We start from the raw sequence: 25,148 nt of genomic DNA, 5'->3' as shown, positions 1-25,148 counted from the left end.
CGCTGACTTTTAATCTGTTTTCCTTGGCTCCATAAACTATTATTTCAGTTTTGCCTTTGATTAATTGAAGAAAATTATGGCACCTCCAATTGTTGATTTGTTCAATGCATTTGAACGAAATGCATTGAACTCAGTGTTTGTTTTGGACCATAGTCCTCTAGTGATAATGGTTATGTAGATTTGTTTATCGTCTGCATAACTATGGTAGCTTATTTTGTTTTTTCCATAATCTGAGCAACCTGATGGTAAAGAAAGGGAACTTGGAAAGACACACCATGTGGACAAACCATTTGACTAAACATTTCCAGCAGACAGGGAACTGAGACAAATAAATAGACTTAGGAACTGAAATTTCAACAATTTTTTCAGTCAGGATTTTCCTCATAAATATTTTTTGTATTATTGTTTACACTTTTTTCATAATTTATCTTTTTTTTCATCCGTATTAAACTATTGACTTATTCTCTCTGCATCATTTGAATTAGCGATCTAAGATGAAAAGGCAGTGGCTAAATAGATCTCATGCCCAAAATGAGACTACTGGCATAGACACTTACCACATTACGAGTCCATTAGTTTACATCTAGGGCTAGTCATTTGTGTTTTTGGTAACATTATTGGCCAGTTATTTAGTTTGTCTGTGTCAAAAATGTAATATTGATCAAAATATCCATCACAAGCTGGCATGGTGATGAACCCTGCGCTAATGGCAGCCATGCTCAGGGCCGCAGGAAGGGTAGTCCGATGGGGGCACTACCCTGTGCGACTTCGCACAGGGCCTCGCATTTCTCCCAGACGGCTCTGGCCATGCTTCTATCGGCCACGGCACCCCGGCGTATAACATGTGAGAGTCTCTCCAAGGACATTACGTTTTAACACTTTTTCAAACAATAGTAGAACACTTGGAGGACTGTCGTCAATCCGTTTATTAAGGATTGACAACCGAGCAGCGTAGAGCATAGTCATACCCCCTCATCTATTTGTAGTTGAAAATGATTTTCCCAGAATACTTTACTGTTATTAGTTGATGCTTTTTCCCCCCGGAATAGACTCTGGTAAAGAAAGCTGACTATTTTTTGGGAGAGTTGATGCCTTTATTAGGACATATTCTACATGGTTGTGACACGTGCTCAAACCAGTCTGGGACAGAGTTAATGTCGCTCCTGAGTTGCAAATATCGGGGGGAAAAAATTGATTGCTGTAGATTAAATTCAGATTGTAGTTGTTGGAATGTACACCATCTTTATAAAGGTCTCGAATAGCCAAGATACCTGTATCTTTTCCAAAACCCACCTCCAGACAGGATTATGCTAAATCAGTTTTTTTTGCTACCGGTGCCAAGCATGAAATGTGTTTTGTTATGCCAAAATGTTTCCATACCCGCAAAGTGTTTTTAACAATACGATTGTCTTTTAGCCCAGGAAGTACATCAACTTTTTTTGTATAAATATCAAATCAGAAATAGAAACAGGATCACAATCATAAGCCTCCAAATCTAGAAAGGTGGAATTTATTAAATTTTTGATCCAGTCTACTATATATCTTACTTGGGATGCCATATGATAGTAGTCTGGGCAGCAGTCTGGCAATTCTTTTCTGCCAAATAAATGTAGAAAGCATTTCATGTGTTGAAAAACTTCTGCATCTGAGCAGTCTAGGAAGGACATTCATTGTTATAATTGCTGTGTCCAAGAAATGAGACTGGACCTTTCCAGATCTTTTTCAATGCTTTAAAAAAACTGGAATTAAATTATATATAACTGGAATTCAATTTGAAAAATATTGTTGAAATTAAAAGCAATAAACATACCAAGGTATTTGGTGGTCTAAAGCCCTCTCCAGACCAATCTGAGTCGGCCCGATTTTGGGCCGAATTGGCTTCGGGAAGCGTCGGCCAGTCGGTTAGGGGTCCGTCGGGGGGTCCGTCGGGACCTTTTCGGCCGACCAGAGCCGACCGAACATGTTCAGCTTTTTAGCCGACTGGTAGCGCAGTGGCAGTGACAACAGAGGGCTGTCGGTGTTGCCAGATTATGTGAGAGAAACAAGCGACCATGTCTATGAAAACCTACATTCACTGTTTCTTGTTGTTGCTCCCCAGAGAGAGAGAGATTGATTGATTTGCCCTACTTTTGCGCTGTGGTGATTGGGAGCAGGTGTGTAAATTTGTCCAGTGACGGAGTCACATGCATCCGTGTTTATGTATAAATATGTAATGCGCAAGTATGTAAATTGTAAATGCAAATTTGCCCGATATGCCCCCAATTCCCGCATATCTGAGTAAATACCTCCAAAAGGTTAGCGACACCCACAGTCACAATACCAGAGGGAGCGTTAACAACAATTTGGTACCACCCACCCATAAATCAAACATGGGCAAATTCTCCTTCTACAGCACTGCCACCCAGGATTGGAATAGTCTAACTCCATCCCTCAAAAAATGCAGTTCGCTGGGCTCATTTAAAAGAGCCTTAAAAAATCACCTTTCAGGAGGCCAAAGGTGGAGGTAGTACCATTTTCCCGTTAGACAGCAGACCCCCCCCCCCCCCCTGTTCTTGTACATATTTTTTTTCCCCTCTTTTTTATTTTTTTTGTTGTACATAGTGTATATATTGTTTTTGGGCTGTTTATTTGTAATGATATTTGAACTGTGGTGCCACTATATATGCCTATGAATTAAATACCAAGGCCCTCATTGGAAACAAGTCCGCAAGGACTTTTATGAACGGACCTGTTAGACAAAGTATTTTAAATGTAACTGTGCTGTTTTACATTTTTTGCCTAATAAAATAGTCAATCAATCAATCAATAAACATGTCCTTCTGAGTGGGAGTTCAAGCATTGCATGAATAGGCTCGTAAAGCAGAGAGAGAGAGAGAGAGAGAGAGAGAGAGAGAGAGAGACTGGAGAGAGAGAGAGAGAGAGAGAGAGAGAGTGGAGAGAGAGAGATGAGAGAGAGAGAGAGAGAGAGAGAGAGAGAGAGAGAGAGAGAGAGAGAGAGAGAGAGAGAGAAAAGCGGCAGAGAGAGAGAGAGAGAGAGAGAGAGATAAAAAGCGGCAGAGAGAGAGAGAGAGAGAGAGAGAGATAAAAAGCGGCAGAGAGAGAGAGGGTAAAAAGCGGCAGAGAGAGAGAGAGAGAGAGAAGAGAGAGTAAAAGCGGCAGAGAGAGGGAGAGAAAAAAGGGAGAGGAGTGGAGAGAGAGGTAAAAGCGGCAGAGAGAGGGAGAGAAAAAAGGGGAGAGTGAGAGGAGAGAGGTAAAAAGCGGCAGAGAGAGGGAGAGAAAAAAGAGTGAGAGAGAGGAGACGAGAGAGAGAGGCAGAGAGAGTGAGAGAAAAAAGGAGAGAGAAAGATTGAGAAGAAAGAGCGAGCGAGAGATTGAGGAGACGGAAAGAGGAGAGAGAACGAGCAATTAAGTGAATTGCTTTCACCTGCTGCTGCTTGCTGCTGTGCGGAGTGTGCTACAGGGCATATCTCCGCCAAGCCAGGGTGACCTACCCAGGCTCATGAAATTCATATTCAGGCATAGTAGCCAATTAGAATGAAATCTTCAAAAACGGACTCATATACTGATACAGAACCATATATTGGCTATATATTATGGCTGTCGGGTGGAAATCTTGTATGTTCCTTTTTTATTATTATTTTAAAAACAATTTAAAATCGTGAAAATAGCCAATCTACAAGCAGTAATTATTAATAATTAAGAAATACTATATTTTAAAGAGTGAAAAATCAACTAAAGTCATTATTAGTGCAAGTTCATTCACATTTCATTTGAATGAAAATAACTTGTGGGTAAAATACATTCTGTGAATCTAATGTGATTATTGTGACCCCTACTTCAGTCAGTGAAGTCCAGGGCTGAATGTGACATATTGAGACCTATATAACTAAATATTGGTCATTTGCCAACACATTATTTTGTGAAATAAATGGGTAATATTTCACAGATAGTTATACTATTCTTATAATATATTAAAATACAATCATCCTTAACCTTCAAGTTAAATGCATTATTTCCGTGGACTTAAAAATCATTTTTGGACTTAAAAATCGTTATTATTTTTTGGATGGCCTTCCTGCCCTGGCAGGAAGGCCGGGCAGGGCCTTTGTGCCCTCCAAAAAATTACAACACCAAATAGGCCCTATTGTCTAGGCTCTTTTCGTTCAGTTTCGTTCCCATCAAGTGGATTTAAATCATCTCTGCTTCTTAAAAAAGATCTATTGGTAGTAAGTAAGAAACAAAGGTTTCGCCATCTGTTTTGGCGCAGTATTTTTTTAATCAGTGTTTAAAAGTCGGTACTATTTTCTTAGCAGCGTAGTAATACTTTCAAAGGGGTGGTGCGGTTTTTGGCACGTGATTCCCGTTACAGCCAATGGGGTCGCCTCGTTACTCTCACCATTTCCTGCAACAACAGCCATGGCAACGCTAACGTCCGACGAAAAGAAATCAAAACAAAGAAAATATCCTTCAAAAGCACGTCAAAAGGACTCGAACCGATGCTATATGAATCTTATGTCTGTCCAGAAAGAAGAGGTTCAGGAATTTACACGGACAAGATGGGATATAACTACAACTAGCCATGGATACACGACGGTCGTCTGTCCCGACCGAACTTCAACCAGGTGTTTGCACTTTTCCATTTACGGCCCGTACATCTACATAAACGTTCAGATTTCAAATATAAAGTGCTTACCGCATGGCCACTAATGTTACAATTATGTATGGTCCCGCAGAAGTACCCGTATATTCCGTATTGTTCAATAAAGAGTATTCTTAACCGATTGGTGGCCATTTTCTCATCGATTTATAATGTATCAGAGTGCAATACACCTCCCATCCGATAGGGTCGCGTGGTTGAAAGGATATGGTGAAAATGGCCACCGATCGGATTAACATGCTTTTTATTGAACAATACGGAAGATACAGGTACTTCTCTGGGCCCGTACATAATTGTAACATCCATGGCCATGGGTAAGCATTTTAAATCTGAAATATGAACGTTTATGTAGATGTACGGGCCGTTAATGGAGAAAGTGCAAACACATGGTTGAATGTTTCAGGGCTACTACAGAATGTGCGTCAACGTTACTTAAAAACTTCAACATTGTGTGGATATGGGTTCTTACAAGCCTCCTGAGGACGCTGGGTTTCACGCAACATTCTACCAGCGTGTTATTGACAAAAATACATTATGAGAGGAAAACGGCAGAAGGATCAACTCTCAAACAGAAACGCAACTCTCAAACAGAAACGTCAGCAGGTGAGCCACACACACACGGGGGGGGGGGGGGGTACTCGCATTTTAACATGAGAGACTGAAATAATTTATTGTGTTATCAGATAAAAAACATCTATTGAAAATAGCAGATCTACAAGCTCACAACGCATCACAACGCGTTGTGAGCTTGTAGATCTGCTATTTTCAATAGATTTATTTGGGGGGAGACACATTTTAACATGAGACTGAAATCATTTTTTATGTTATCACATGAAAAAAATCAATTGAAAATAGCATATCTATAAGCTCAAAACACATCACGTTGTGAAAGTAAAAATAACTCAAAATTCTACTTTGAGTACAGTAGCCTACTTTAGTAAATGTACTTAGTTACTTTACACCACTGAAAGTACAGGTAGGCCTACTAAAAAAACCTACAGTACTCAAGTAATTGTCCTTTGTTGCTGTCCACCACTGCATCTCACCAGTGCTGATAAAGCCCATAAGCTAATTGGCAATATGGCCAAGTAAGAGATTGTAAACAAAACATGCGTGTCAATATTGGACTGTCAAATATTGATTTGTCATTTTATGATTGTATGGGTGCTATTACTGTATTTATTTTTAAACATTCCCGTGTCATTTCATCCATGTTCCATCTCTGTGATAACTCAGACATCTTTACATCGTTAACAGCTAATACACCAGATGTTGTGATTGATAAAGAGTCCAGGGAAGTGTCTGTATTAGATAGCCTGCACCTTTGACTTTAGCCTAGAGGAAGCCTTTATGACCAAGATCATTAAATACCAACCACTCCTACATACCATCTCAGAGCTGGGCTATTAGGTGCAGATTATTTGTTTTTATATTTGGCAGCCTATAGGACATACCCACATACTGGCTGTTAGAGGGTTTCAACAACTTGGGATGCCCAAAAAGGAGGCAAAAAGGTTGGCAAAGTATTGTGCTGTCTCTGTTGTAATTGGCAGCCGCCATACATGGCGGAGACGGTGTTACTTATACCCATAGAGTACTGAGTGACATGCCTATTGTATCATGAAAACATATTCCAGGATTATGTGAATGTAACCTTACTGCACCTATAATATTTGTGTCCCTGTATGTTTCTCCTTTATGTGGACATAAATAAATGGTTAAAGTGTGTGTGTGTGTGTGTGTGTGTGTGTGTGTGTGTGTGTGTGTGTGTGTGTGTGTGTGTGTGTGTGTGTGTGTGTGTGTGTGTGTGTGTGTGTGTGTGTGTGTGTGTGTGTGTGTGTGTGTGTGGAAATGAACCACCCTTCGCTGACCGCTACAAGATCTTCTGTGAGAGAGTCATCCGCCATGGCTTATAGTTGACCAAGAGGTGCTGAAAATAAACCAGCTACGAAGGATGTTCGTAAACACAGTGAAGAAGCATGAGGACCTTGATGCTTCAAACTACAGGTAACTCAAATACCATGTGTGTCTTTGACAGTTCTGGGAAACAAAACAAAAAACTTTATGCTGAAAAGTATATTATAGATGTATTCCCTCACAAAAGAGTATATTTAAACTAAATTGGCTATCATTGTGAATACATCTTTATTTACACACTTGTGCTCATCTTTCCCTAACATTTTATGTTGCAGGCAGGATAAATTGAAGCGGAGGTTGACCCCTGATTTCCCCCAGCTGGTTTTTCACTGCCCTACCAAGTGCAACATCTCTGAACATACATACATGTCCTTCCTAGGTATTTTAGGAAAAAGGTTTGGTGATGCTGCAAGACATACGCATTGAGTCAAGTTGGTGCCCCAAATCCATTAATGGTGTGATCAGTGGTCATCCAGAGGAGATGCAGTCTGCACTTTAATATTTTGTCATATTTGTATACTATTTTGCTGCCGTTGCACTGTCAACCAACATTTCTCTGTTCATACCTGTGAGTGACACAGAAGGCCTGATCTTGTGGGTGGGTGGGAGGGTTGATGTACAAATGACACATGCTGTGACACACTTTGGTATTTTAATAAATATTTTATACCATATGTTGTAATAATTTGGAGCTTTAGTGTATTTATTTTAGTCTAGTCCATTTTTGGCATTATTCCAATCTAGGGGGCTGATTTTCAGCCATTTTGGGCCAAGGAGTGCTGCTTTTTTCCCCTACCTTTCAGTACACAGTAGGTTGTGACATTTTCTATGTATGAAATATAAGCTTTTATCTAAATGTACTATGTGTATGTTTCATTGTGCTGGGCACTGATCACTTCAGTAGAAGCGTTTTCTTTCTACATTTCTTGATCAAAATTCAAATATGAGTACACTAAGGCACCAACACTTGTTTCAGGTGTTAGGTACATGTATTTATGACATTTGAGAAAGATTTTGTGTTGCCAAAAACAATAACACATTTTACAAGCAAAAACAGCAGCACAAGATTTTCGTTTTTTGGTTATTCACTTTTATACACATTTCTGGCTTGTGAAAAAATACTGCAGGATTTTGTGCGGAGAAATTTTAACCCAAAGTCCACAAGGGTATTGTCTATGCAAAAATGCATTGAAAAAGTAGATCCAAGTCGTGGGAACGAAATTCATTTTCTAGGCACTTTTTGGTGGGTCACCACACGGCCTAAAAGGCCAAGTGGCCTTGCCCCTAAAATGACGAAATTCCAGGCTTGAATGCAATAGATGTACTCTAGTAAAGTCTGTTACAAGTAAAAGTCCGGAATTCAACATTTACTTGAGTAAAAGTACTAAAGTATTGGTATAAAAATGTACTTAAAGTACCAAAAGTAAAAGTACAAAAATGTTTGAAAATAGCAGATCTACAAGCTCAGAACGCGTGTATCGCAACACGTTGTGAGCTTGTAGATCTGCTATTTTCAAATAGCTTATAGGTACAAAATAGGGCTAAAGTGGTTAATGTATGTTTCATAATGATTTATATCTGCAAAGTAACTAGTAACTAAACATTTCAAATAATTGTTGTGGAGTACAAGTATAGACAATTGGAAATACTCCAGTAAAGTAAAAGTACCTCAAAATTGTACTTAAGTACAGTACTTGAGTAAATGTACTAGTTACTTTACACCACTGCACGTCAGTGAAGAAAAAACGCTGGGAACATCCCTAAGTGGCTTTGCAGGGAAACAAGCTCAAAGTCGCTTATAATAAGCAGACCTGGCAGCGCTGGCACGCTAAAAGTCAAATTAGCACATGAATGGCCAGTCGGCTGACAGACTTAAGTCCTGAGTGGAAGGCCCAGTGGTTTCCCATAATTAATTTTATAACACGAGAATAGACTAATTTCATATAAATTCATTGTAAGTAAATGAGACAGACTACAATACAGCAGTGGTGTAAAGTAACAAAGTACATTTACTCAAGTACTGTACTTAAGTACAATTGAGGTATTTTTTTACTTTACTTGAGTATTTCCAATTTTCAGTATTTTTACTTCAACTCTATTACATCTCAGAGGCAAATATTGTACTTTTACTCCACTACAATTATTTGAAAACTTTAGTTACTAGTTACTTTGTAGATTTTGATTATCATTACAAAACATACATTAACCACTTCAGCCCTATATACTACATTTCGGCCATTTGAAAATAGCAGATGTACAAGCTCAGAATGTGTCGCGATGCTGCGCATTCTGAGCTTGTATATCTGCTATTTTCAAAAGATTTGGACATTAGACATTTGCAGAGATTCTGCATAATGAGTAGCAGCTGCTTTCTACTTTTAAGTACATTTTGATAGCAATACTTTTGTACTTTTGTAAATTTTAATTTTAATTCCTTTTACTTGTAACAGAGTAGGCTACTTAAGTAAAACAATGTAGTACTTTTCCCACCACTGCACTAACGGTCTGGGAGGAGCTGGTGCCTTACACAAACACTGTCAAGGCAATATCATGCACCCTATGACCTTCATTCATGCTGTGAACAGTGTCTGGGGAGCTGTTATGTCTGCGTGTGTGTCAGTGCGTGTGTGTATGTGTGTGTGTGAGTGTGTGTAGACATCTAGATGAATGGACTTTATACTCTAAACTCACAGGTCAGTCTGTCTTCTTTCTAATCCATCACTACTGATTGTGTTGATTTCAATGACTGATTATTGGTTATTATTTATTAAATGACTGATTATTGATTGATCAGTTAGAGATTCACATCAGTTCAGTTGGTAACAGGAAAGAGGGGGCGTCTCCATTTTAATTGTCTATTTTTTCCCCCCAAAAAAAACAAAATAAATGATTTGGAAAATGGAAGTAATTTAAAGTATACATGATTGAACATCTAATATTTCTACAGTTGCTACAAAACCTGATCCAATCATTGTGGTCATAAACAAGAAGTTGAAGGATACATTATAGCCAGGTGTGATAATGATGTACAGTACATGTTGGGGAAAACAAATCATGTGTACTTTTACATTACTTAAGACCATTTTCTAATTGTTTTACATTTTGTAAGGAAATAGCCAATTTACCAACACCTTCTCTCCCTGCAGCCTTCAGTTTATAAATAAATGAATTGAGTGATTGATTGATTGATTGATTGATTGATTGATTGAATACTTTATTAGAAGTTTGCAGAAACAAAATCACATGAAAGTACAGTTCAATACAAGGTCAGCTAATAGGAATTGAAAAACCCAAGAAAGCCATTGGCTTGTTTCCATTGGGGTCCTTTGTACTCAATTCATAGTGACATTAAATAGCAGACATATAATGGCTTGATGATTGTTTGTTTGATTGTTTGATTGATTGATTGATTGATTGATTGATTGATTGATTGAACAGAAATGAGCCTTTCCGTCGTTTTTGATGTGGATCAGGGAACAAATGCTGACAATACAATAAAGAATAGAATAAAAATAAAGGTTAACCACATGTTTTAGGCTATATATGAATCTAAATATTTGTATATTTGTATCAGTCATATATTAATTTAGTTTTCATTGTATAGTTCCCTAAAGATGAATGTATTTAAACAGTAGGCCTATATAAACAAAGGTATAAATAGTTAATGAGCTATGATGAGCAGATTTACTTTATTGTCTGATGTGTGTGTGTGTGTGTGTGTGTGTGTGTGTGTGTGTGTGTGTGTGTGTGTGTGTGTGTGTGTGTGCGCGCACGCGTGCCTGCGTGCGTGCGTGCGTGCGTGCGTGCGTGCGTGCGTGCGTCTGTGACCGTGACCTACATAGTCTAGTAAAGCTACCATCTGTATACATTTATTATTTAATATTTTATTTCATTATAGCTTATTGTTGTTATTGCATAATGTATTAATATTAGACATATAGATAGAGAGTCTACAGCAGTGGTTCTCAAACTCTTTTGTGCCAAGGACCCCCAAATTGGTATGTATATGGCCGCGGAACCCCACCTGAAAACAGGTTGTGCCAGGGACCCCCAGAAGCAAAGATTTGTGCACATTTTCAAGATTTTTCAAAAATATCAGATCTACGAGCTTGTAGATCTGATATTTTTGAATAGCCAAAGTATGAAATATGGATAAAGGGGTTAAAATGATTGTGAAGCTTTTTTGCTGGGGGTCCCCGGACCCCACTTTGAGAACCAATGGTCTGCAGTATAAGCCTATTCTATGTCTAGACAGAATGTCTTCAGGGTGTTTTTATACAGAAGGGTCAAATAAATATGATGTGTCCATTCTAGCCTCTATATATAAAACACCCTCAGTCTATTGTCCCTCCTCTCTCTCCTTAATGTTGTCCCTCCTCTCTCTCCTTAATGTCACTGAACTGGAAAAAGCTTTTGTTCCTCTATTGATCCGGACAGACCCTGATCTTCTAGGATCTGATCCTTGGTTGATTTATAATGTCACAGATCTGATCTCTCACTGTAAATGTCAATAACGTAAACGTGTGTGTGTGTGTGTGTGTGTGTGTGTGTGTGTGTGTGTGTGTGTGTGTGTGTGTGTGTGTGTGTGTGTGTGTGTGTGTGTGTGTGTGTGTGTGTGTGTGTGTGTGTGTGTGCATTTGACATGAAACCTAAACAATGGGCCCTGACCCATGGTTTAGGAAACAGCTCTTTTCTAAAAATAAAACGTGTGAAATATGACAGGAAGTTTATTGCTTCCTGTTCTGCTATTTAGTTGTCGTGAGAGAACCAATGCTTAAAGGGATAGTTCACCCAAAACAAATCATATTTTCTATCAATTACTCACCCCATGGAGACTTGAATTCATGGATATTATTTTGTTTTTGTCTCATTCCTAAGACAATCTTTTGATGACCAGCGGACCGGTATAGGCAGCGGTTCCGGTAGGAGACACAAAGGAGACTCTTTGTGTCTCCTACCGGAACCGCTGCCGGTCATCAAATTATTGTCTTAGGAATGCGACAAAAACAAAAAATATCCATGAATTCAAGTCTCCATGGGATGAGTAATCGATAGAAAAAACATCATTTTAGGGGTGAACTATCCCTTTAAAGTCTCTAGAAAAGGCAGGTTTATGTGTACGTGTGTGTGTGTGTGTGTGTGTGTGTGCGTGTGTGTGTGTGTGTGTGTGTGTGTGTGTGTGTGTGTGTGTGTGTGTGTGTGTGTGTGTGTGTGTGTGTGTGTGTGTGTGTGTGTGTGTGTGTGTGTGTGTGTGTGTGTGTGTGTGTGTGTGTGTGTGTGTGTGTGTGTGTGTACTAGGATTGTCCTCCACTAAATGACTTGTCAGCCAACAGTCATATGTGTCAGCTATAGTTGATGTCATGCTGTGGTTCTCAAAGTGGGGTCCGTGGACCCCCAGGGGTCCTTGAGCAGGTCCCAGGGGGGGGTGGTCCCCATCCAAATCAGTTTAACCACCCGGGCCTATATTCTTCTGCCTACACACACACAACATGTCTTAGTATGAGCGATTATTGGCAGAATCGTGGAAAGTTTATGACGAAATAAACCCACTAAATGTAACAATGTGTGAGTTCCGTAATGCAATTCCAATGGTGAAAGCTGTGTTGTTTGAAAGAATGGTGGATTCGGCCACGCCCCGGAATCCCTGTATTTAGTGGTGGAAAGTAACTAAGTACATTTACTTAAGTACTGTACTTAAGTACAATTTTGAGGTATTTGCAATTTCCAATACTTTTACTTCTATTCCACTACATCTCGGATCCAAATATTGTACTTTTACTTCACAATTTTTTTGGGAAAACTTTAGTTACTTTGTAGATTTGGATTATTATCACAAAACATACATTAACCACTTCAGCCCTATACATATTTTGACCATTTGAAAATAGCCGATCAACAAGCTCACAATGCGTCGCGATGCGAGGCATTGTGAGCTTGTAGATCGGCTATTTTCAAAAGATTTTTATACATTTGAAAACTTGAAATAGGACATTCTGCCTAATGAGTACTTTTGCTTTTGTACTTTAAGTACATTTTGATACCAATACTTTTGTACTTTTACTCAAGTAAATTTTGAATTACGGACTTTTACTTGTAACAGAGTACTTCTACATTGCAGTATTGATACTTTTACTAAAAGTAAAACATTTGAGTACCTTTTCCACCACTGCCTGTATGTGTGTCTCAAAACATATTTGAAACATTTTAACAACACTTTGTTTGGGGGGTGTTCCTGGCACAACATATTGTATATGTCCGCGGCCAAAAACATTAATTTGAGGGTCCTTGACATGAAAACGTTTGAGAACCATTTGATTTTTAATGGACACAATTGTGTAAAATAGTGGTTGTTGCATAAGGTCATACAGGCAGCGTGCAACCTTTTCAACATTCTAATGGTGATTTCACAATGACTTGCTGGCTCGATGAAAGTTATTTCCTGTTACAGGATATTACCCAGTTGAGGTTGAGATGCTGTCACTCTCACTCTCTCACACACACACACACACACACACACACACACACACACACACACACACACACACACACACACACACACACACACACACACACCACACACACACACACACACACACACACACACACACACACCTCCATACCGACTCCAATAGTTCTCGGAAACATTTAGTGATGAAATGCACTTTTTGACATTTTCACGTCAATGCTTATTATCAAGCGCTGAGCAAGCACCCCCCCCCCCCCAAGCACAACCACGGAGTCCCCATGCAGAGATGCAGGTGTCACAGCAGCCAGTCAGAATGAAACACAGGACAGGAGTTAGGCTACTGCTAAGAACCAACCATTATTGATCATTAATTTGAAAGAGCTGTGTGGGGGGAGATAACTAGGGTAAGTAGCAGTGGTGGAAAAAGTACTCAAATGTTTTACTTAAGTAAAAGTATCAATACTGCAATGTAAAAGTTTTCTGTTACAAGTAAAAGTTTGGAATTAAAAAATGTACTTGAGTAAAAGTACAAAAGTATTGGTATCAAAATGTACTTAAAGTTCCAAAAGTAAAAGCACAAAAATGTTTGAAAATAGCAGATCTACAAGCTCACAATGCGTCGCGTTGCGACGCATTGTGAGCTTGTAGATCGGCTATTTTCAAATAGCCTAGGTATAAAATAGGGCTAAAGTGGTTAATGTATGTTTTATAATGTAATATATGAATATCTGCAAAGTAACTAGTAACTAAAGTTTTCAAATAATTGTAGTGGAGTAAAAGTACAATATTTGCCTCTGAGATGTAGTGGAGTAGAAGTAAAAGTATTGGAAATTGGAAATACTCAAGTAAAGTAAAAAATACCTCAGAATTGTACTTAAGTAAATGTACTTAGTTACTTTCCACCTCTGGTAAGTAGGCAGACTAACGTGACCCTTTCTGATTTCTGTCAGGTTGTGTTACTTACCACATTATTATTGACTGACATGGATCACTCAAATGAATAGAATGACTGACAACAGGAATGATGCCCATAATTCACACAAGGCCTCGTGGGCAGTGGTGGAAATAAAACATTTTTTTACTCAAGTAAAAGTAGCAATACTGCAATGTGGAAATACTCTGTTAGGGCGCGCTCCCACCAAGAGTTGGCTGGCCGCTGTTAAACGCAGGTTGTGCGCGGCCACAGTTTTTTGCAGCCAGCGGATTCTAAAAAACGGGAGTGTCGCGCCTGTCCCTCACTTTCAGGAGCCTCCCCGTAGCCCGCACCGCCTGTGCCTGCTGCCTTGAGCACCACGTTGCTTCCTGAGTCTTGAGACGGTCCGCCTTCGACTCACCCGATTGGACAGAGGGAGAAAATCGGCTCCTGCCTCCAGCAGTTTTATGCTTAGTCGCGGAGAGCAGATAAACGCAAGGTCTGCACGACAAGCGGAAAAATCTGCTCTTGCGTGAATCAACGCATTTGCATTGACAATGCATTGGCAGATTCTGCAAACAGTGGCCAGCCAACTCTTGGTGGGAGCGCGCCCTTACAAGTAAAAGTCTGGAATTCAAAATGTACTTGAGTAAAAGTATTGGTATCAAAATGTACTTAAAGTACCAAAAGTAGAAAGTACTTATTATGCAGAATGTCCCATTTCACAACTTTTCAAAAACGATCTACAAGCTCACAATGTGTCACAATGCGACGCATTGTGTCTCCGTGATTGTGAGCTTGTAGATTGTCTATTTTCAAATGGCCGAAATGTATATAGGGCTGAAGTGGTGGATCGGATGTATGTTTTGTAATAATAATCTAAATCTACAAAGTAACTAAAGTTTTCAAATACTTTTGGTGGAGTAAAAGTATAATATTTGCCTCTGAGATGTAGTGGAGTAGAATTGAAAGTACTGAAAAAACTCCAGCAAAGTAAAAAAAATACCTAAAAATTGTGCTTAAGTACAGTACTTGAGTAAATGTACTTAGTTACTTTACACCACTGCTCATGGGACACTGGAAACTCATACATGCATTTTCATTCTCTCTCTCTCTGTGTGTGTGTGTGTGTGTGTGTGTGTGTGTGTGTGTGTGTGTGTGTGTGTGTGTGTGTGTGTGTGTGTGTGTGTGTGTGTGTGTGTGTGTGTGTGTGTGTGTGTGTGTGTGTGTGTGTGCAGACAACATGCATGATCTGTCCACGCCTCAGAGCAGCCTGCTGGCCACCACCAACCAGAGTGTGGCGCTGTGTGTTCCTCCGTACGAGACGGACCGCCTTCCTCTGGTGTTCCTGTACAGCGTGGTCCTGATCATAGGTCTGCCCGCCAACCTGCTCACTGTCTACCTCACCTGGATGCAGGTACAACGTCTCACCTCAGGGGGGCTTCAACCCTATTTTCTCTTTTTTCTCAGGCCAAGGTCTATAGCACACATGGGCCACATGCGGCCCCCACCTTCACTTAATGTGGCCCTCAGGTCAATATCGGAATACTGATTTATTATTGATTTCAGCTGTTACAATTCCAAACATGCAGACATGACCCGCTTTAATTACTTCAGTCTATATTAGTAGCTTAATGACTACTATTAAAATTCTATTGTCTTTTTTTATGTCCAATATATTTGTATTCAAGTTCATAAAGTTAAAGGTAGGGTAAGTGATATTTTTTGGTTAAAACAAAAAGTATTTTGTTAAAAGGTTAAAGCACTATATTCTGATAGTAATCATTGCTATAGAGTGTTTGTTCAGTAACAGGAGTCTCCCCGTCTCTCCAGCTCTTTAATAAACAGAAAATACATTTTCCGGTAGGTGTCAAAATCTCAGCCAATCAGGCGAAAGTACCCAATTTTAAGCTTAATTTCTATAGTGTTCCAGTTCCAATTTTGCCTGCTCATTTCTTAGTGTCATCACTTCCAATTTCACTTGTTTAATATATATCCTGATTGAGTTCTCTATCCTGATTGGATAAAATTGGAAATGAAACTGAAACTGAAACGAAAATGCATTTTCTGTTTTATAAAGAGCTGGAGAGACAAGGAGACTTCTTTTACTGAACATACACTCTATAGCAATGAGTACTATCAGAATATAGAGCTATTTAACACTTATTTTAACCAAAGAAAATCACTTACCCTACCTTTAACATAGGTATAACTAAATGCATTTGAATTTAAACAAAAATGTTACTTCTCAGGATTCCAATAAAAAAATAGCCCCAAAAAAAATCAGGATTCCATTTGAAAAATAGCAGATCTACAAGCTCAAAACGAGTCGCACTGCGGCACGTTTTGAGCTTGTAGATCGGCTGTTTTATCTTGTGTCTGACTTGTGTCTTAGTTCTACTGGATCTCTTCTCCACTATAGTCCCTCCCTAACATTTTAGTCTAGTTTTTATTTGTTGACAAAATTGTCAATATATCTAGTCATAGCTTAGTCTTTATTTCATTTTCATTTTGTTTTCGTCAGTGAAAAAAGGTAGTCAGTCGACGGACACTTTTTGTCATAGTTTTAGTCGACGAAATCAACACTGATTCTGAATCTTGTTTAACCCATTAAGACCTGGAACTGTGTCATTTTTAGATTTGAGCTAAAAAGCATTATTTTACACTTTGGGCTATTCAAAAATAGCAGATCTACAAGCTCATAGCGCGGCACCGAGTGCCGCGCTACGAGCTTGTGGATCTGCTATTTTTGAAAAATCGTGAAAATGTGTGCAAATCTTTGAATATATATATTTTTTAAAGCAAACATTTTTAACTCAAATCTTTGCTTCTGGGGGGGTCCCTGGAACAAAATATTTTGATGGGGGTCCACGGCCAAATACATATAATTTTGGGTGGTCCTTGACACGAAAAAGTTTGAGCACCACTGATATAAAAAACATACGTTTTTCAGAAAACTGTTGGGATTTAGGAGACATTTGTAGAATCAGGTCTTCAGGTCTTAATGGTCTAATATGTCACCTTGTTGTTATCAGGTGAGAAGCAACAACGTGCTGGGTGTGTACCTGTTGAGCCTGTCAGTGTGTGACCTCATGTACCTGTGCACTCTGCCCCTCTGGGCCTTCTACGTCAGCAGAGGACACTGGTGGCCCTGGAGCTCTGCCGCCTGCAAGGTGTGTATCCGCCGGACGGGGCGTTTAAGTCCGGGAAAGCATCTGTGTCATTTTAGATTTCAACCTCTTTAACCATTATTTTATACTTTGGGCTATTCAAAAATAGCAGATCTAAAAGCTCATAGCGCTATGAGCTTGTAGATCTGCTATTTTCTTTTTAAGTCATATTTTTTTTTTGCAAATCTTTGAATATCTATAATTATTTTTAATATATATAAAAAACGTAGCTCACAATGCGTCGCATCGCGGCCCATTGTGAGCTTGTAGCTCGGCTATTTTCAAATGGCCGAAAATTTATACAGAGCTGAAGTGAGTGTATGTTTTGAAATAATAATCCAAATCTACAAAGTAACTAGTAACTAAAGTTTTCAAATAAATGTAGTGGAGTAAAAGTACAATATTTGGATCCGAGATGTAGTGGAGTAGTAAAAAGTATTGGAAATTGGAAATACTCAAGTAAAGTACAAATACCTCAAAATTGTACTTAAGTACAGTACTTAAGTAAATGTACTTAGTTACTTTCCACCACTGGTCACTGCACTCCACCACCTGTGGTATGCAGGTAGTCTACTCTAATGCATTGTTTCCCAAACAATGGGTCGTTGACTCTCGTTAATGCTACTTAATTTTGTTGCGTTTCTGCATCAAATAGAACTACACCTAATCTAAGATACCATCAAAGCCAAGAATTTTTTCTCGCAACCCTCTCTGGTATTATATATGTTTTAGTTAGAGCTGTTGGAAATAACTAAGCTTCACTTGGTTGTTAAAAAGGTAGGGTAAGTGATATTTTGGGGTATTTTTTTTTTTTTATTTAAAAAGGTTAAAGTATTATATTCTGATAGTAATCATTGCTACAGAGCGTTTGTTCGGTCACAGGGGTCTCTCCAGCTCTTTAGTAAACAGAATATAGTACATTTTCAGGTAGGTGACAACATTTAAGCCAATCAAGGGAGAGCACTGAAAATGTATTTTCTGTTTAATAAAGAGCTGGAGAGACATGGAGACTCCTTTTACTGAACCAACACTCTATAGCAATGATTACTATCAGAATGTAGAGCTATTTAACACTGTTACTGAACAAACACTCTATAGTAATGATTACTATCATAATATAGAGCTATTTAACACTGTTACTGAACAAACACTCTATAGCAATGATTACTATCAGAATGTAGAGCTATTTAACACTGTTACTGAACAAACACTCTATAGCAATGATTACTATCAGAATGTAGAGCTATTTAACACTGTTACTGAACAAACACTCTATAGCAATGATTACTATCAGAATGTAGAGCTATTTAACACTGTTACTGAACAAACACTCTATAGCAATGAGTACTATCAGAATATAGAGCTATTTAACACTGTTACTGAACAAACACTCTATAGCAATGATTACTATCAGAATGTAGAGCTATTTAACACTGTTACTGAACAAACACTCTATAGCAATGAGTACTATCAGAATATAGAGCTATTTAACACTTATTTTAACCAAAGTAAATCACTTACCCTACCTTTAAAGTCCAGATGACAGCCATGTGACTGTTGTGAATTTAAAATAGATAAAACTGATTAGGAGTCATTTTTAATCGAGTCGTGACCCCTAAGAATCTGAATGGAATGGTGAGATACAGTAGCAGAAGATTCACAGCCCTACTACAGACCAATGGTTGAGAATTAACTGGTGAGCACTTGAGCAGTGGTTTCCAAACTGGGGGTCGGGACCCCCAGGGGGGCCCCCAAATAATTTTGCCCCAGCCGATTAATTGTAATTGTGCTTAATGTGTAACATTGTTCTCTCACAAACCAACATACAGTTTAAGTGTATACAGTCCGAGGCGTTGTGAGCTTGTAGATCGGCTATTTTCACAATATTTATCCGTGGAACCGAGTTAAACTGAATGTAACGCCTCAACTCCTACAATTCTAAGTGCTTGTCATGCAGGGTCGGGGGTCCCCAGTTCAAATATGATTATTTTGGTGGGTCCCCTGTTCACATATTATTATTCTGGGGGGGTCCTCAGTTAAAATATTATTATTTTGGGGGGTTTTGGGAACCCTTGCCCTAGACTAGAGGGATGTGTGCTTCATTCAACAGAGCTGTTGTGATGTGGAGGGGAGGTGTAGTGTGCCACCTAGTGGCTGAATGATATCACTTTATAAATCAGTGGTTCTCAAACCTTTTTGGCTCAGGGCACCCGTGTTATTCACCTTTTCCTCCACGGCACCCCTGAACATAGTTCACAGCAACTTACATTTATGTCATATTACGGTTATGTAAATATGTGTGAATCTTTCCCCCTAAGATACTGTATATCACGAGGAAAACTGAGATATCCGTTTCCATTAGGATAGATTTGAAATTACTTTATGCTTGACATTTAACCACTTGAACCCCTGCATCCTATACTCTGGGGGGGAAGGGGGGACATTCACCAAAAATAGCCGATCTACAAGCTCACAGCGCGTCTCGTTGTGAGCTTGTAGATCTGCTATTTTTGGCGAAGACATTCGGTATAAATGGAAAAAGGGTCCGTTTTACTGAGGGTCTAATGGTGCGTTCATACCGGCAGATAAAAAGATACATGATACCATTCATTTTCAATGGAAACCAGCGACATGAAGATACAAAGATACATCCGACCTTTGTAGCTGTAGCTCTAGCGACGAAAATACAAAGTTACAAATTCAAGTTGAGCAGGGTTCAACTTCCAGGTACAAAGATACAAAGCTACAACCGTAGCTCCGATGTCCGCACGTTTGATGACGTCAACGACCGCGTTGAGCAACACAGATACAAAGCGACAATGCGTATTTTTGTATCTTTTAATCTGCCCGTAACGCACCAAGGGCCCTATTTTGCGTGACTTAAATCCACGTCTTAGGCTGTAATTAAGTGATAACGCCACCATCTTATGCGCAATCCCCGTTATGCGAGTTGCGCTGAACGCAAACACTTAAGGAATAAGACTCGCCAGCATATTTTAGGCATGGGGGAGTGTTCATCTGTTAATTAAGGGTATCTGCTATTTTGCACATCGACTTAAAAAGACTCACCGCATACCGCTAAGACGTGGTCAGACCCCATCTTCTCTTCGCAGATGAGTGAGGCTGGGAACGAGGCCACTTCAGCCCTATACATATATTTCGGCCATTTGAAAATAGCCAATCTACAAGCTCACAATGCGTCGCGATGCGACGCATTGTGAGCTTGTAGATCTGCTATTTTCAAAAGATTTTGTATACATTTCGAACTTGTGAAATGGGACATTCTGCACAATGAATACTTTTACTTTTGGTACTTTTAAGTGCATTTTGATACCAATACTTTTATACTTTTACTCAAGTAAATTTCAAATACATTGCTTTTTACTCGTAACAGAGCATTTCTACACTGCAGTATTGATACTTTTACTTAAGTAAACAAATGGGAGTACTTTTTCCCACCACTGCTTTAAAAGACGTTTGTGGGTGATTGTGTGTGTTCCTGCAGGTGTGCGGCTACATCTTCTTCAACAACATGTACATCAGCATCTTCCTGCTGTGCTGCGTGTCGGCCGACCGCTACGTGGCCGTGGTCTACGTCATGGAGTCGCGGGGCCGCGGCCTGCGGCGCCGGCGCGTGGCCGCCGCCGTCACGGCCGCCATCGTGGCGGTGGTGGCCGCGGGCCACGTGCCCGTCTTCAGCATGGAGGAGGGCGAGGGCGCCGAGGGCCAGAGGAGGTGCTTCGAACCCGAACTTAGCTCCGACCAGAGCACCGCCAGGTATGGCGGCATGTTAAAGGGATAGTTCAGGCCAAAAATGGGCGTGTTAATCACTGTTCATTTTGACAGCACATTGTTTTTGTTTAGTTTAGTCATAGTCTTTTGAATAAAATGTAATTTAGTTTTAGTCATATTTTTGTCACCTGAAAAGTTTTAGTTTGAGCCTAGTGTCAGTGGTGGAAAAAGTACTCAAATGTTTTACTTAAGTAAAAGCATCAATACTGCAATGTAGAAATACTCTGTTACAAGTAAAAGTCCGGAATTCAAAATTTACTTGAGTAAAGGTACAAAAGTATTGTTATCAAAATGTAATTAAAGTACCAATACTGAAATGTTTGAAAATAGCAGATCTACAAGCTCACAACACGTTGCGATGCCACACGTTGCTTGTGAGCTTGTAGTTCGGCTATTTTCAAATAGCCTAGGTATAAAATAGGACTAAAGTGGTTAGTGTATGTTTTATAATGTAATAATGTATATCTACAAAGTAACTAGTAACTAAAGTTTTCAAATAATTGTAGTGGAGTAAAAGTATAATTATTTGCCTCTGAGATGTAGTGGAGCAGAAGTAAAAGTACAGAAAATTGGAAATACTCCAGTGAAGTAGAAATACCTCAAAACGGTACTTAAGTATAGCACTTGAGTACATGTACTTAGTTACTTTACACCACTGACTAAATCCATTAACGATTCAATCGGAAATGTGCGTCCGTCCGTCCCTCCCTCCCTCCAGGGTTACGGGCTTCAACCTCGCCCGCTTCGCCATGGGATTCCTGGCTCCGCTGGTGCTGCTGATCGCCACCAACCGGGCCATCCTGAGCAACGTGCGGGCCAGCGTGGGGCTGAGCGTCCGGCAGAAGGCGAGGGTCCGCTCCCTGGCCGTGGGCGTGGTGCTGCTGTTCCTGGTGTGTTTCGGCCCCTACCACCTGGTGCTGCTGCTCAGAGCGCTGCTCTACCACTTCCCCCAGGTCTGATACTTTACTTTATACTGTTACTTTACTGTTACTTTACTTTACTCCTTTATTTGGGAGGGACAGAGCAAGTGGTGGAAAACGTATTATATATTTTACTTAAGTAAAAGTATCGATACTGCAATGTAGAGGTACTCCGTTACAAGTAAAAGTCCGGAATTCAAAATGTACTTACTTGCTTAAAAGTACAAATGTTTTGGTAACAAAATCAATGGTATTTGAAAATAGCAGATCTACAAGCTCACAACACGTCGCGAGTTTTCTCACTCACAGTAAACAAACCAACACACAGTATAAGTGTATACAGGGTATGTGCACATTTATAAAGTTACAATTTAAGGACTTTTAAGGACCTTTTTAATCCCTCTAAAATGATTTGTCTTTTAAATAAACTAACAATAAGTCAAAAGTATTGTCAAACATTGGCCAAAATGTCAAAAAGTTTGCAAGGATGCAAATTTTCATCCTTAGTCCCTATTCCCTAGCATGTAAAAATAAAACGAGATATAATCGAGATATTACATGATATACATACATGTTATACCTTTAACAATTATAACCTTGCACCTCCCCCCCCCCCCATAGCTGCAGGGCAAGGACGGAACGTGTCTCCTCGAGAAGAGGATCTACACTGCCTACACCATCTCCCTGGGCCTGTCCACCTTCAACAGCGCCATCAACCCCCTGCTCTACGTTCTGTCCAGCGAGAACATCCGCAAGGAGCTGACCAGAGGCCTGGCTGCCATGCTGGGACCGGCTGGCACCTCCTCCCGGGGGGAGGGGCCACACTGCTCCACTGACGCCAACCACTCCAAGATCTCTACGGACACCGCCGCTAACGCTAAAGCTAACGGCGTCGCCACTAACGCTACGTGGAGCGCAATTCAAAGGAGCCCAGAGTGTTCGGGGCAAACGGTAACGTTAACGTTCATTAAGTCAGACGTTGTATCTACGATATAAAATCGGTGTCCGGGGGGGTAGCTGAAGTCGGAAGAACGCGCGCCTTTGGTACAAGGTTCTGTGCGTGATTTTTTTCTCAACTCGGCGTATGAGAAGCACGGCTTGGGTGCTGCAAGTAAGTACTGGTAGCTGATTGGAGGTGCTCTAAGTACTGGGAGCTGATTGGAGGTGCTCTAAGTACTGGGAGCTGATGGGAGGTGTTCTAAGTACTGGGAGCTGATGGGAGGTGTTCTAAGTACTGGGAGCTGATGGGAGGTGTTATAAGCACTGGGAGCTGATGGTTGGTGCTGCGCTCCACCTCAGCAGTCCATCTCCCTAGGGGTCTAGTGCATTGAAACGAGGATAGACTCCTCACTCCTGCGTTCTCGGCTGATACCGACAGTAAGTCTACTGTACCTACCTACCGACCTATACTCACTCATTTACCACGGGAAGGTGGTGTCTCGTTCGTTTGGTCGTGGCATGCAGCACACAGATATCACCACTGGACATGCTCAGTGCATGCCAGTGCAAATCGGCATGTTATGATGATGTGCTCATATATGGCTTGGACAACTCTGACGTCAGCGCAGCCAGAACTCTTATCAGAGAGAGGGGGAGAGTGAGAGTGACAGTGAGAGAGAGAGTGAGAGAGAGACAGAGACAGAGACAGAGACAGAGACGGAGACGGAGACAGAGAGAGAGAGATATGAGAGAGACTATTTCAGCCATGCAATGGGCTCTATGCCCAGCAGCCATATTGGAAATAAATTGGGCCTCTTCCTTACTTCCTTCACAGGTGTTACCAATGATAGGCTACTAATGAAGGCTCTGTTCCATTCTGATCAAACAGAGTCAGGGTGCTGATATTGTGCATGTTGGCTCACTGGAAACTGCTACACCAGTGGGTCTCAAAGTGTGATCCAGGGATCCTCAGTTGTACACTCTCAGAGTTATGGGAATGTTAACGTTTGAGAACCACTGTGCCACACTAAATGGAACAGAGCCTTCATTAGTATCATTGGTAACCCCAGAAGAGGGCCGGCCATTGCTGGGTAAAACCTGAACCCGTCGATTGACATGTGTCAGTAGTGATTGTCAGTGCCATAACCCCAGCAAGCTGCTCGTTATCAACAAACAATGCAGTTTCTGCAAAAAAAAGAAAGATCTATTCATTATCAACCAGCCTTGTTAAAAGCTGTTATTGTCAAACATAAGGAAACCTCAGTTTTACTGGACGGCAAATCTCGCGAACGTCCATTGTTTACTGATGCTAGATCCCGCGAGTCGCGAGAGTGTGTTGGTGGGACAGAGAAAGGTTGGTAATAAAGTCGATTTTCTCCTGAATTGTCTCTCTGAAAAAAGCCATTTTAGTATGACAATCTTGGGAATGTTATTGAATATTGTCTTGTGACGATCGGGTCCAATATTTAGTTCAGTGACCATGAGGCTAAAGAATGGTTCAGAAACTGTGTTCACGTTCACTCTTCCATTAGAATGAATAGACTCCAACCTGCTTCCGTTCTCCTAAAAAGGCGGTCGCATACTTCACGCAGATACGGGAAGTAAACTGGAGATGAGAGTCTTGCTATTTTTGTCTTGGCTATCACTAACGTCGGGTGAAAATCACCCAATTACCTGCCTGTAGAAAAAAACAGGGATGGGGGCAGGGAAACAAGCCTATACTTTCGATGATGTCACTGAGAAGCCTGAAGGTTCTCAAGGACCCGCCCACCTCAGACATCAGCAACACAATGAAAATCACGTAACTATAATTGTGGGTGAAAATCACCCGACGTTAGTGCTCTAGGGCATTGGTTCTCAAAGTGAACCAATTGAGATTTGATTCATGTTTAATGTAATGTCAAACTTGAACAGTCTGTTTCTTTTCTACTGATGCCACTGTGTTTTCTACTGTACTGCAGTGGTTCTCAAACGTTTCTGGCCGCGACCCCCCAACATAATCATATTTGAACTGGAGACCCCCCCCCCAAATAATCATATTTGAACTGGGGACCCCCCCCCCCAAATAATCATATTTGAACTGGGGACCCCACACCCTTACAAGCACTTGGAATTGTAGGAGTTGAGGCATTACATTTTGTTTGACTCGGTTCCACAGATAAAAATAATGACAATTTTTTACCCCTTTCTTAGACAATATTTGACAATTTGGCTAATGCTTGACCATTTTCGAGTATAATTTGTTGATTATACTTTTGACACAGCAATGGTCTTAGTTTATGTTTGATCAATTTAGAAGTATTAAAAAGATCTTAAAAGTCCTTAAATTGTCACTTTAGATTCCCTGTATAAGCTTAAAGGAGTAGTTCACCCA

The 25,148-nt window shown here is 40.2% G+C and overlaps 2 protein-coding genes across 3 annotated transcripts in view; one reads left to right on the top strand and one right to left on the bottom strand.

Moving 5' to 3' along the window:
• cdc42bpb (CDC42 binding protein kinase beta (DMPK-like)) overlaps positions 1 to 25,148 on the bottom strand; it is a 419,833-nt gene that overhangs the window by 300,767 nt on the left and 93,918 nt on the right. The window lies entirely within an intron of this gene.
• Positions 9,207 to 24,570, top strand: gpr132b (G protein-coupled receptor 132b). Of its 2 annotated transcripts, none has more exons than XM_080453523.1 (6): positions 9,207 to 9,267; positions 15,192 to 15,370; positions 16,989 to 17,126; positions 20,629 to 20,900; positions 21,634 to 21,868; positions 22,457 to 24,570. In XM_080453523.1, the coding sequence occupies exons 2-6, from the start codon at positions 15,197 to 15,199 to the stop codon at positions 22,829 to 22,831; spliced, it is 1,194 nt and encodes a 397-aa protein (XP_080309649.1). In that variant the 5' UTR covers positions 9,207 to 9,267; positions 15,192 to 15,196; the 3' UTR covers positions 22,832 to 24,570. The 2 variants fall into 2 exon arrangements, with proteins under 2 accessions (XP_080309649.1, XP_080309650.1); XM_080453524.1 differs by lacking the exon at positions 9,207 to 9,267 and adding an exon at positions 13,339 to 13,444.

The sequence above is a fragment of the Gymnoscopelus braueri genome (assembly GCF_963280865.1).
Source record: "Gymnoscopelus braueri genome assembly, chromosome: 16".
NCBI classification, from domain to species: domain Eukaryota; kingdom Metazoa; phylum Chordata; class Actinopteri; order Myctophiformes; family Myctophidae; genus Gymnoscopelus; species Gymnoscopelus braueri.
The sequence above is the reverse complement of the archived record's forward strand: the minus strand, read 5'-3'. Positions and strand labels throughout refer to the sequence as shown.

Coding starts and splice junctions, on each gene's coding strand:
- gpr132b (XM_080453523.1), top strand. CDS start 15,197: ATGCATGATCTGTCCACGCCTCAGAGCAGCCTGCTGGCCACCACCAAC. Junction 15,371..16,988: donor TCTACCTCACCTGGATGCAG/GTACAACGTCTC, acceptor TGTTGTTATCAG/GTGAGAAGCAACAACGTGCT. Junction 17,127..20,628: donor GGAGCTCTGCCGCCTGCAAG/GTGTGTATCCGC, acceptor GTGTTCCTGCAG/GTGTGCGGCTACATCTTCTT.